Genomic DNA, 13,254 nt, shown 5'->3' on the forward strand with positions numbered 1-13,254 from the left:
CTCCCTGTTTGCTGCTGGTGTTCATGCTGCTGCTCCCCTCAGGTGAGAGAGACTGCCACTCCTCAGAGTAGCAGAGGGAAGGTGCTATGAGTCCCACCCTGGGCTCAGAATTCATCTCTGTGTAGTTCTTGGATGATTTTCTATCTTTATTATGACATTAATCACCAATCTGCTGGACTGTAAGTTCCTGGAAGGTAGTTCCTGTCTCACTGATTTACCCCCCATCCTAAAAGCTTAGCAAAGAGTTGTTATACAACAGATGCTCAGTAAGTACTTATAAAATTGTCAACACATGCAGCATAAGATTTTAAGCTTTCTTGTCTCTTTCTCTAATACCTGTATTTAAGGAGAGGGGTCATACAGGAAAAGTGGCATCTTAGGTATAGGTCAGAAAAATACCACCTATGTTCAACCCTGGGAGTGTTCCTTACCGGTGCCAGAGGAAAGTATCTTCCCTAATTCTCAGTGATAGACCTCACCCCTCTTCCTCCTATTGTCCTCACCCTCCTCCCTCTGCTGTCCTCACCCGCCTCCCTCTGCTATACTCATCCCTCTTCCCCTTATTATCTCACCTCTTCCTCCTGCTCTCGTACCCTCCTCCCTCTGCTGTCCTCACCCTCCTCCCTCTGCTGTCCTCACCCTCCTCCCTCTGGTTATGTAGCCCACAAACTCCGTGTTGGCAGCATCCTGTCTAATTATGTCCCCTCCTTTAAAACCCCATCCCGGGGCTGGTTACTGGAGTGGAAGCTGTCCAACTGACTTAATTCTGAGTTCACTGTCATGTTCAGAAAGGAGAATGGGCTTTGCTTACTGATTTTCTCTCTTGCATGACTGGGTCTGTGCCACTGATGACACTTGGCTGCCTGCTCCAGCCTGAAGGCAAGGGGTGCCGGAGCTACTATATATAAAACACATTCAGCTTCTCTTCTCTGGAGAAGCCAGAACTCTGCTTGGAGAGTTGGCTCAGCCTGGGTATCTGACCCTTGGGGTCTAGGCTGGGAGTCCAGAGTGCTCTCTCTGACCCGGCTTCTTGTGCCATAGGCTTCTTGCAAAGGACCAACAGCCTGGAAGAGAAGAGTCGCCTTGTGAGTGCCTTCAAGGAGAGGCAGTCCTCCAAGAACCTGTTTTCCTGTGAAAACAGTGACCAGGATGCCCGCTTCCGGCGCACAGAGACAGACTTCTCCAACCTGTTTGCTCGAGGTAGCCCTCCCCCACCCCCAGCCCTGGAGTTAGACAGTAGATTTTTTTTATTTGAGGTTTTGCCCTTTTCCCTGAAATTTTACTTCCTTTATCAAGAACTGTCCTTACTGATTGGATGCAGTACCTCACACCTATAATCCCAGCACTCTGGAAGGCTGAGGCAGGAGGATGGCCCAAGGCCAGGAGTTCAAGACTACCCTGAACAACATAGTGAGACCTCATCTCTACAAATTTTTTTTTTTAAAAAAAACAATATATAGAATGACATTACTGTGTCTGAACCCTCACCAAACTGCTTTTTTCAATATTGGAATATAACTCCATCTGTCTCCACTGCTCAGGTTGCCTTCATTTTGGGCAGTGGATGACAGGAGTCAATAAAGCACAGCCAATTCTAAAGGCAATTGCAGGGAAGAATAATAGAATCTCAGAATCCAAAGGAATCTGTTATATAAGAAAATATGTTTGCCTTAATAACATTTGTACTCCAAAATTAGCCACACACAAAAATCACCCAGTGGGAAGCTGTAAGGTTGGGACTCATAACCAAAGAGTGCCTCGAAATTACTTTTCCTTTGGTGACCCCTGCAGCACTGGTCTTAGATTTACCAGACTTTCCCCAATAGCACGAAGGTAGTCCCACCATCATCCTTTCTTATTTATTTATTTGTTTTGAGACAGAGTCTCACTTTGTCACTCTTGGTAGAGTGCCACGGTGTCACAGCTCACAGCAACCTCAACTCCTGGGCTTAAGCGATTCTCTTGCGTCAGACTCTCAAGTAGCTGGTATTACAGGCGCCCACCACTACCCCTGGCTATTTTTAGAGGCAGGGTCTCACTCTAGCTCTGGCTGGTCTTGAATTGGTGAGCTCAGGCAATCCGCCTGTCTTGCCCTCCCAAGTGCTGGGATTATAGGCGTGAGCCGCCACGCCTGGCCTCATCCTTTCTCATTAAGTCCCCACAGGGTCACAGAAGCCAGATCACTACATTAAACAAGACTTCCCTAAAACCTCAGAAATAATCAGTGGAATGGACACAGACCATCACATACCACCAGACAACCTGCTCTTAATCTATAGCTTCAATTCGTCCCTGTATCTCCCCTCCCTGCTTCACCTCCCAGCCCACTCGGCCTAGCAGAGCCTATAACCCAAAGTCATCCTTAAACATCTCAGAGTCTAGGCCCTAAAGGTCAAGAGAGGGGCAGGGGTCCACTCTCCCACCTTGAGCCCCATCTTCCACTTCTATTATAGTTTTCTGTCTGAGGACACGAAAGGACCACTCTTTGAGAGAACCTAAGCCTCTACCCACAGAGGCCTTATCCTTTGCTATCAATAGACCAGATACATTGTAACACCGGATGTAAAGGGACACACCCAGTCCCAGAGGAGCACGACAGAAGTCTCCTCCCCACAAGTGCCCATTCAGCCTGCAAATGGGCATCCACAGTGGCAGGCTGCTCATGGCTTCTGAAAGCTCCATTTGAGCCCTTGGAAAGTGTATGCAAAATTTCTGTGTATGTGCATGTGCCCATTTTGTTTTTTTTTTGAAATGGAGTCTTACTCTATACCCTGGGTAGAATGCATGATAGCTCACAAGAACCTCAAACTCTTGGGCTCAAGCTATCCCCTTGCCTCAGCCTCCCAAGCAGCTAGGACTAACAGGTGCCCGCCACAACACCCAGGTAGTTTTTCTAATTTTAGTAGAGACAGGGGTGTCACTCTTGCTCAGGCTGGTCTTGAACTTCCTGAGCTCAAGCAATCCACCTGCCTCGGCTTCCCAGAGTGCTGGAATTACAGATGCGAGCCACCACACCTTGCCTGCAAATGTGCATTTTTCTGGGGATAAGGTACATCAGATTCTCAGTAAATATACACATCCTGGAATGAAATTAAGTCTACAAAGATATCAGGGCTAGTATTAGGGATCTCTGGGCCCCTGAAATCCAGAGATGAGTCAGGGGATGACCACTCTTTGGCTTTCCCCTCTCAGATCTGCTGCCAGCTAAGAATGGGGAAGAGCAGACAGTACAATTCCTTCTGGAGGTGGTGGACATCCTCCTCAACTATGTCCGCAAGACATTTGACCGCTCCACCAAGGTGCTGGACTTCCACCACCCACACCAGCTGCTGGAGGGCATGGAGGGCTTCAACTTAGAGCTCTCTGACCACCCTGAGTCACTGGAGCAGATCCTGGTTGACTGCAGAGACACTCTGAAGTATGGGGTTCGCACAGGTAAGGGTAAGAGCCAGGTGGACGGGTAGCAGTCCCTTGTCTGCCATCTACCCTGGCCGGCTGGGAGGATATCAGATCACACTGAAGGAGAAACACAACCCTGGTGCAGGAAGGTGACCAAGTGCTCAGTGACCACAAGAACAACCTTGGGCAGTAACAGTTAGTGGAAGGCAAAGGTCATCATCAAAGTAAATAAAAAAAGATACAAATAGTATTAGGCCAGTACTGTATCCAGAGTTTTAATTCTTTGTTTTATGTTATGCACAACCTAAACTGAGCAGAGTGACCATCCTCATTTCTCACTTCCATTCTTATACCTATTTAATTCTTTTTCTTTCTTTCTTTCTTTTTTTTTTTTTTGAGACACTCTGACTCTGTCACCCTGGGTGACATCATAGCTCACAGCAACCTCAAACTCCCAGGTTTGAGCAATCCTCTTACCTCAGCCTCCTGCATAGCTGGGACTACAGGCCCTCACCACATCACCTGGCTGGTGTTTTTCCATATTTTTTAGCAGAGACGGGGTCTTATTCTTACTTTGGCTGATCTCGAACTTCTCAGCTCAAGCAATGCACACGCCTTAGCCTCCCAGAGTGCTAGGATCACAGGCGTGAGCCACCACAACTATTTAATTCTGGTAAATCCTATCTTCACCTGTCCCTGACACTGGAGAGAACTTGGCCCATTTACTTCCCTTTCTATGTTAGTTTCCTAGGATTGCCATTACATATTACCACGGACTGGGTGGCTTGAAACAACAGAAATTTATTCTCTCATAGTTCTGGAGGCTAGAAGCTTAAAATCAAGGTGTCAGTAGGGCTATCCTCTCTCTGAAGGCTCCTAGAAAAGATCCGCCTGTCCTAGTCTGTTTGGGTTGCTATAAAGGGATACCTGAGGCTGAGCAATTTATAAAGAAGAGAGGTCTGTTTGGCACACAGTTCTGCAGGCTGTATAAGAAGCATGGCATCCACGCATCTGCTTCTAGGGAGAGCTTCAGGAAGCTTCCACCCGTGCTGGAAGGCTCAGGGGAGCAGGCATCACCTGGTAAGAGGGGAAGCAAGAGAGAGAGGTGCTGAGATCTTTTTAACAGCCACTTCTCTCAGGAACTAAGTGAGCATTCACTCACTCCCTCGAGAAGGGCATCAAGCCATTCTTGAGGGATCCACCCCTATGACTTAACCACTTCACACCAGGTCCCACCACCAACACAGGGGATCAAGTTTCAACAGGCAACTTGGCAGGACCAAACAAACCATATTGTCATCCAGTTTCTGGTGTTTGTGGGCTTTGTGCCCTCACCTTCCCATGGCTTCCTCCCTGTGTGTGTGTCCAACTTTCCCTCTTCTCATAAGAACATCAGTCTTCTGATTAAGGCCCACCCTAATCCACTATGACCTCATCTTAACTTGATTACATCTTCAAAGGACCTATTTCCGAATAAGGTCAGGTTCACAGGAACCAGAGATTACGACTTGAATGTATTTTTTTGAGGGACGCAATTCAACTCACAATACCTACTGACTAGGCAAAAAAATCACCCCTGCACACCTCCTTCACATTCTACTCCAGCTTCTGGAGTTCAGACACTCTGAGTCACCAAACCCTATTTGTACCTAGGAGTCCTTGAAGATGCCCTCTTGCCTGCTTTTCATGTTATAAGAACTTTTTAGACCTCTGTCTGAGCTGTTTCCAAGCCCAGGAGTGACGCAGTGGTTTCTTCTCCCTATAACTTTCTCCTGGGCAGACAGACCTACAGGAATTGGCAGTCTGTCCCACGGTTGCCACCACAGGGAGAACCCCCCAGGCCACAACTGGCAGCTCCTTGTTCTTTTTCTTTCCTTTTCTCTCTTCTCCTTTATGCCCCCTCTCACTCTTAGTCATTTGAAGCTAGATTTAAGACCAAGATTGGGGAGGCTGGGGATGATAGAGCTGAGTAAGACTATTAGATGTCAAAAACAAAGTGATATAATGAAATAATGAGGCTGGCCAAAGAAGCTTTTTAAAATAAGGAACCCCAAATAGCTTTTAAGGTCTGACAACACCACCAGAGTAAGTGGAGCTTCAAAAATAACTGCTGGATAGCCAAGACTCGATTATATGTACAAAGTCTGTGTTGTTTGGTTTTTAAAGAAAAACACTCTCGTCAATTTGCGCTGAGTTACGGCTCATCTTGGTGTGATAGCTAACCTATTCCTGATCTAGAATAAGCAGTGACTGGCTGACTTTTTAAAAAAGATTCAGAATTCCCCGTGTACGTTTTACTTTGCTTGACTTGCTTCGGTTCAGTGTTTTGTATTTTGTTAAGTTTCCTCCATGTCCACTTTCTCAGAGAGATGAGGATCATGTGGTTTTATCATTAAAGCCCAGAATGGTATTGTCCCTCAAAAAAAAAAAAAAACACGATTTTTTTCGTAGTATCATATCGTATTGTCTATAAAACCAAAGCATTTCATGATCAGAGAAAACACAGACTTTCCAGTGTATGAATCTACTTAGGTATTTAGCCTTCAAGCATCCATTTCTGTTTTTCAGAGCTGCTTCTGGGAGCAGGCATTTGCATGCATTTGCAGAGTTCACAATTTTTCAGGCAATGTGAAGCCTTTGCCTACATCACAGGCATTGACCTTTGTAAAAGCGTGCTGTTGCTGCCACATCACAATGTAGCTCCTGGCTGCTGGCCTATAATTTATTTGTTTGTTTGGTTTTTGTTTTGTTTTGTTTTGTTTTTATTCAGAGTGCCACTTTGTCACCCTCGGTAGAGTGCCGTGGCGTCACAGCTCACAGTGACCTCAAATTCTTGGGCTCAAGCGATTCTCTTGCCTCAGCTTCTTAAGTAGCTGGGACTGGAGACGTCTGCCACAATGCCCGGCTGTTTTTAGAGACGAGGTCTTGCTTGCTTTTGAGACAGTGAGACTCTGTCTCAAAAAAAAAACAATTCGTCCATGTAACAAAAACCATTTGTACCCCCTAAATCTATTAAAATAAAACATTTTTAAAAATTTTTTGTTAATTTGTAGATAAATGTCCGTATTCCATCATTATTTCTTCACAGACTATACCCACATCAGTATGTTTTCACTATTAAAACCCAATTCATTATTTTTTGCTGACCATTAATGCATTAATATTCTCTAAAATTTTTTTTTCACTGTGTATAGTTACCTGTGTACTGCTCCTGTATCTATATCTAAATTATAGACCAGCTGAGCGCAGTGGCTCCCTCCTGTAATCCTAGCACTCTGGGAGACTGAGGCAGGTAGATTGCCTAAGCTCAGGAGTTTGAGACCAGCCTGGACTAGAGTGAGACCCCCCTCTCTAAAAATAGCTAGGTGTTGTGCCAGGTGACTATGGTCCCAGCTACTCAGGAGATTGTGGCAAGAGGGTCACTTGAGCCCAAGAGTTCGAGGTTGCTGTGAGCTATGATGCCAGGGCACTCTACTGAGGGCAAAACAGTGAGACTCTGTCTCAGAAAAAAAAAAAGTTTTTAAAGGGGAATTGCACATATGTATATATTAATGCATTTCAGCAAAATCTGTTAGGAAATCTCTTAGACTTTGTTGTCACTGAACAAAATAGAAATAGAAACAAAATGGAATAGTTTCAGCTATTTAGAGTCATCTCCATGAATGTCTAGAATCTCACCCCCATACTTACACTAAATTTACTGTTTATGCTTCTTAGTTTTGTTTTGTTTTTTTTTTTCTAAAAATGAGTAGTATTTTGCAAGGACTGTTGAAGATTCAGGGATAGGTAGCTTCTTCTATCAGAAGTCATAGTCCAGAATCATGTCTAGGGAAGTACAGATGTCCTCAGAGAAGAGAGTTAGACCAGGAACATCCAAACACTAGCTCTCTGACAGTTATTTCAGAGGCAAAGGCAATTTCCACTGGAAGTACGTAGTCAGCATATCTTTCTAACACTAGCTCTCTGTCACACATCCCTAGGTAATCTATTGTGTTGACTCCTTCCTGACAGCCGCGCCAAGCCTGCTAATGTGGAGTCGTGTTTTCTTGTGAACACTAAGTTGGCAAAAACTTGGCAATGATCCTGAATTTGCTGAGAACGAAGCCCATTGAAGCACAGTGGGTCGCACAGGGCTTTAGAATTATGTAGTGATAATTATTTCACCAATAACTCAGTGAGTGGATGAAGCTGTATCTGCCCATTTCACAGAGGAGATGCTAGGTCATCTTAGCAATAAATTTAGTTTAACTGTCACCTGACTATGTATGGGCAAAGCGCATCAATGCCTGCTGTCACATTTGTCGCAGAGACCCAGAAAGAGTGGTGAATGTTCTCAGCATCAGCGTCACAGTTGGTACTTTCTCATGGTTCCCAGAGCCATGAACCTTCTCTGAGACCTTTAGCCCCTCCCCAATTAGCAAGTCTTGATTTGGGGGTTAAAATCCTTAAATTAAAGTTGAAGCACTTATGGAAAAAATCAGGACTGCCCCATCCTCTATTGTAATTTTTAAAAAGATAAGTGTGACAGGGCGGTGCCTGTGGCTCAAAGGAGTAGGGCACTGGCCCCATATGCCAGAGGTGGCGGGTTCAAACCCAGCCCTGGCCAAAAACTGCAAAAAAAAAAAAAAAAAGAAAGAAAGAAAGTGTGACAGAAGAGTTCATCTAGAAGTCAACAAATAAGACATTAAAAAGCATTATTAATTTCATTATATTGGATTTTTTTAATTTGAAAGCATGATGTTTTAGAAACAGAAGTCTGAAGGACATCATTAATGCTAAAGGCTGGTATGGCAGGGGTCAACCTGCCCTTTCTTCTCCAATATCCTTGCAGCAGCCCTATGAGACCACTGAAACGGTCGCCCCATCAATGTGACCCAGTGGGGCAGCCAGCTTGAGAAATCTGGATTTGCCTTGATACTGTCCTGTTACTCACCTCTCTAGGTCATCCTCGATTTTTCAACCAGCTCTCCACTGGATTGGATATCATTGGCTTAGCTGGTGAATGGCTGACATCAACAGCCAATACCAATATGTAAGTTCCACATACTGTTTTCATATAAGCAACCTTGATGTATAACTGTGTCTTGTTGCTTTAAGAGTCCAATTCCAATGGTTCTATTTTGTTAAAGTTGGCTTGGTCATCTTTTCTCTTAAAATCTTTTTGGTTGATCACATTTCTCATTTACTGGTAGATATTTGACAAATTATTTTTGAATTGAATAGTACAACTTAATAAGAGCATGATCATGAAAACTAATAACTCTAACTTTCAACTCGAGTGTGAAACTTCATGTTAAAAGACTCTATTTCTCTTAATGGTGTTTCTAAGAGGTCATGTTTGAGGGTATGATCTTGGTTTCCTTTTTCCACCCAAGCACATTGGCTCTTATCATTAGTTCATATTTCCTCCATAAGTAAAGCAGCCATAATGCCATAAATCAATTTGATCAATCTGTTGCTTAACTAAAAGTTCTAAAATAAAATCCATCTGGTACTGATACATTATATATTCCTTTCAAAATAATTTCTTGGCCAGCGCCTGTGGCTTAGTCGGTAAGGCGCTGGCCCCATATACCGAGGGTGGCAGGTTCAAACCCGGCCCCGGCCAAACTGCAACCAGAAAATAGCCGGGCGTTGTGGCAGGTGCCTGTAGTCCCAGCTACTCGGGAGGCTGAGGCAAGAGAATTGCTTGAGCCCAGGAGGTGGAGGTTGCTGTGAGCTGTGTGAGGCCACGGCACTCTACCGAGGGCCATAAAGTGAGACTCTGTCTCTACAAAAAAAAGAAGGCCCAAGAGGCAGTTCCTATCAAAATAATTTCTTGTTCTTCTGAATTTGACCTTTTTCCTCCTATTTGTTTGTATAGGCAAAGCCTTTGTTTCTGAGTTCTTATAAACTTATATGAAACTGACTCTGAAGTCCTGGTGGGTGCAAGTGCTACTTGGGTAATCTTCTTGCAGTCACCTCAAAGTTTCTTCTACATATATGCCTTCTTTGGAGACAAGTTGACAAAGGGTGATCATAGCCTACAGTCTTTGATCTCAACGCTAATGACAGTGTTCTACCACTATCTATATATCCAGACAATGGCATCACATTCTTTTAAAATTTTCAAAGGAAAATACTGAAACGCATTTCTTTTTTTTTTTTTTTTTTTTTTATGTGTGCACAGAAACGCATTTCTTACAATAATTAAAAAATAACTATATAAGAATTATATAGTTACCCCGTTTCCCTGAAAATAAGACATCCTCCAAAAATAAGACCTACTTACAGGAAAGATAAGACATCCCCTTAAAATAAGACACTGTCTTATTTTCGGGGAAACAGGGTAGTTACGGCGCCAGCTACATACACCTATGATGGGAGTTCGAACCTGTTTAGCCCACTAAACAACAATGACAAAAACAACAACAACAAAAACTAGCTGGGCGTTGTGGTGGACGGCTGTAGGCCCAGCTACTTGGGAGGCTGAGGCAAGAGAATTGCTTAAGCCCAAGAGTTTGAGGTTGCTGTGAGCTGTGATGCCATTGCACTCTACGGAGGGTGACAGAGTGGGCCTCTGTCTCAAAAAAAAAAAAATTATATGGGTAACACTTTTTAAGTTCATGTTAAAGTAAACTCTGAAAAATGAACTTAGATGAAAGAGTAATATTGTTTAAACTGAAAAATTCCATTTGATATCAAGATAGAATATAAATTATCCAAGTTCAAAGTATTCTATTTTTCTTTTATTTATTTATTTATTTTTTGGTTTTTGGCCAGGGCTGGGTTTAAACCCGCCACCTCTGGCATATGGGACCGGCGCCCTACTCCTTGAGCCACAGGCGCCGCCCTCTATTTTTCTTAAACTAGCCCAATTATATATTAATTCATGTATGTTCTAAAGCTGTTCAATGCTATGACTCAAAATACTTAACTACATTCAGAAAAGTTTCTATTAATTAAGGATTCCTGTTTTATTTGCTAATTTAAAACAACAGTGACAAATTTAAAAAGCAGTTGTGACAAATGAAGCCTTTGGTGCTAAAAGGCATTAAAGATTAAATTGATTGAAAAACTAAAATGATTTTCATGCTCCCTGCTTGCAAGTCATGGCAAACTTCATGGAGTGTCTGTGTTGGATCAAGGAAAGTCTAAAGGACTGAGAAGAATTCAGGTCACAGATACAATCGCCAGGAAGGTCTCCTAAAACAAAAAGCTCCACCTTACAATCTTTACCATATTACATTATGATTTGTAAAATAAAATTATATCAGCCAGTACAGACATCATACAACTATAGATAATTACAACTTGCAAAAAGACAGTAATGCTTAATTGTAGCATCTAACACAATTTAAATTAGAAAGTACAGTTGTCCTTACCTCAACTATGCGGAAAATACACAAGGATATCAGGGAAAGATACATATCCATTAAGATGCAAGTACCCATATTAAAATAAGCACATAATTCACCCAGGATCTTAAAGAACGTCTCAAAGTAAATCAAGGAATTCACCCCTTTAAACATAAAAAGCCAAATATTCTCTCAAAGGCTTTCCTTCAACCAGAAGGATCCTGCAAATTCTCCCTTTTGGGTATGTGTTTATAAAACCAAAGTCCCTTATTCTTCTCTCGGCTCAGCTACAAAACACTGACATACATCCCACTCTCTGAGGTCAAGGCCAATCCAACTAAATGACACAGCTGTAATTGCAGCTGTACTGAGTGGTAGATATTTATAAAATATGATCCAATTCCAACAGATGGATAGAGAAGGTTATTTAAAATAGTGAAGTTGTTTCTGTCAGTTCTAGAGACAAGGAATTGTCTGAAGAAGTAGTAACTATTATCTAGAAATTGTGCCAAGCCAGTTCCCCTGGAAGATCATAGACTATGGCAGTGCTGTCAGGAACATGGGCAGAATTTGCGTCCTTGTAACAATTCCTCCTTCAGTTGGGAATAGTGCTCAAACTAAGTCTGTGGCAAAAGGATCTTTCTTTGGCAGAGCAGGATTTAATTAGTGATACAGCTGAAGTTTTTGATCTATACTCTCATTGGGTTTGGATTAGTCTGGTAGTACAGACTAATAACTCTATTCCTTAGTGTAGTCTTTTTAAAAGAACTCTCCAATATCCTAATTCGAGTAGCAAAAAGACATTAGAACACAGACATTCTTCTGTGTTCATACCTTTACTCCTGCTTGTGCATATGGCTTTGAGATATATTCTTCCAAACAAGGATCCCAGGAAGATCCAAAGAAAACTTCACAAATGTGTGGTTGTCCAAGTCACATCAGCTCTTTTCTTCTAAAACAGGGCCACCAATCACAATTGCGCAGGTTGAGTATGACCTAAGGGTAAACAACAGCCTGCCTACAATACCTAATGATGATACATGACCTTAATGGCAAGATCTATCACGACCCTTTGTGATGAAGTTATGATTTCAAGCATCTAGCACTTTATTTTCATAGAATTACACAGCAATTTTCCATGGGCGTTAGCCATCATTTTCACCACTAGGCAGATTGGAGAGAGGAGCCTGTGATGAGCAGTTCGCCTTTGTCATAGAAAAGCAGCTGTGCTATAAAGGACTTGGAATTCTGACTCTGAAGCTTACTAGCCAGGAGATGTCAAGACAAATCCCTGAATTTCTCTGAGCCTCGGTTTCTTCATCAGAAAAATGGAGAATAATCGTATCTATCCTACAGAGTTGATTCTAAGACTAAAGAAGGCTCCAATTTTAAGTGCCGGTTCCTAGGAAAAGCAGCCACCCCCCAGGTCACTGTTGCTATTTGAGAACCTTCTTCTCAGCCTCCAACTCTTATTTCTATCTCTCATATCTGGAAAGTGGAGTGTTTCTTTTTTCTTTTTTTTTTTTTTTTTTGAAGACAGAGTCTCACTCTGTTGCCCCAGGCTAGAGCATCATAACTCACAAAAACCTTAAACTCCTGCACTCAAGCAGTCCTGCTGCCTCAGCCTCCCTGAGTAGCAGGGACCACACACATGAGCCACCTTGCCCAGCTGACAGTGGAAGGTTTCACTGAGCTCCCCTCAGATGTGTTACCTTTAAAGGTGAAGATGTACTACTAGCCACTGTTAGATGCAAGTGGCAGTCTAAAAGGAGTACCAAGATAGGGTCAATATGCAAAATTATTTCTTTGTATTATTACAGAAGTTTCTGGTTGGACAGTCTCTAGGGATCCAGGTTCCTTATGCCCTTCTAATTCCTATGGCAGCTTGTGACTCTCATACTCTAAGTTGCATCAGGATGCAGGCTGGCTGCTGGAGCTCCACCCATCACTTCTGTGTTTCAGAACTCAGGAAGGATGAAGGAAAGAGGACAGGAGGGAGAGAAAAAGGAAGAAAGAGAGGAAGGAAGATGGAAGGAAGGAAGGAAAAAGGGGGGGCATACTCTTTCCTACTAAGAATTCTTCTCAGAAATCTTATACCACATTCCCATAACACCTTTTTAGCCAGAACTTAGACCCATGGCCACATCTAAAAAGTCTAAAATAAAGTCTTTGATTTGGGAGCGAACTTCAACCCTAAATAAAATGATGAAATTTAAAGAAGCAAAGGAAAATTAATATGGTTAACAATCAACAGTCTGTGCGCTAAGAGAGCTCTACATTTCTTGACAATTAATTTGCCTTAGTTCTGAGTGTACACCACTGGGAAGGTGAGTTGAACCACTGTAAAAGGGCTGACTTTTCCCCTACTCAGAATATAGAAATGCTCAGCACTCTCCTTTAGTGTCGCTCCATGGATGTCACCATCTTATTGCTTTTAACCCCATGTTCTTATGGTTCAATCCAGAGGTGTTGGCAGGTTTAGTTTCTTGTTCTGATCCTGAAATGTAATCTTGTATTC

The 13,254-nt window shown here is 42.8% G+C and overlaps 1 protein-coding gene across 5 annotated transcripts in view; it reads left to right on the forward strand.

Annotated features, from left to right (window-relative positions):
- The window catches only part of GAD1 (glutamate decarboxylase 1), a 42,949-nt gene that overhangs the window by 10,751 nt on the left and 18,944 nt on the right, over window positions 1-13,254 (forward strand). For all 5 annotated transcript variants that reach the window (XR_008381203.1, XM_053597134.1, XM_053597136.1 and 2 more), the window contains 3 exons: window positions 1,042-1,200; window positions 3,193-3,435; window positions 8,341-8,431. Coding sequence is in view for 4 of the 5 variants with exons in the window: in XM_053597134.1 (XP_053453109.1) it covers window positions 1,042-1,200; window positions 3,193-3,435; window positions 8,341-8,431 (493 nt within the window). In the remaining variant the exon portion in view is untranslated. The remainder of the gene's footprint in view (window positions 1-1,041; window positions 1,201-3,192; window positions 3,436-8,340; window positions 8,432-13,254) is intronic.

The sequence above is a fragment of the Nycticebus coucang genome, chromosome 7 (assembly GCF_027406575.1).
Source record: "Nycticebus coucang isolate mNycCou1 chromosome 7, mNycCou1.pri, whole genome shotgun sequence".
NCBI lineage: Eukaryota > Metazoa > Chordata > Mammalia > Primates > Lorisidae > Nycticebus > Nycticebus coucang.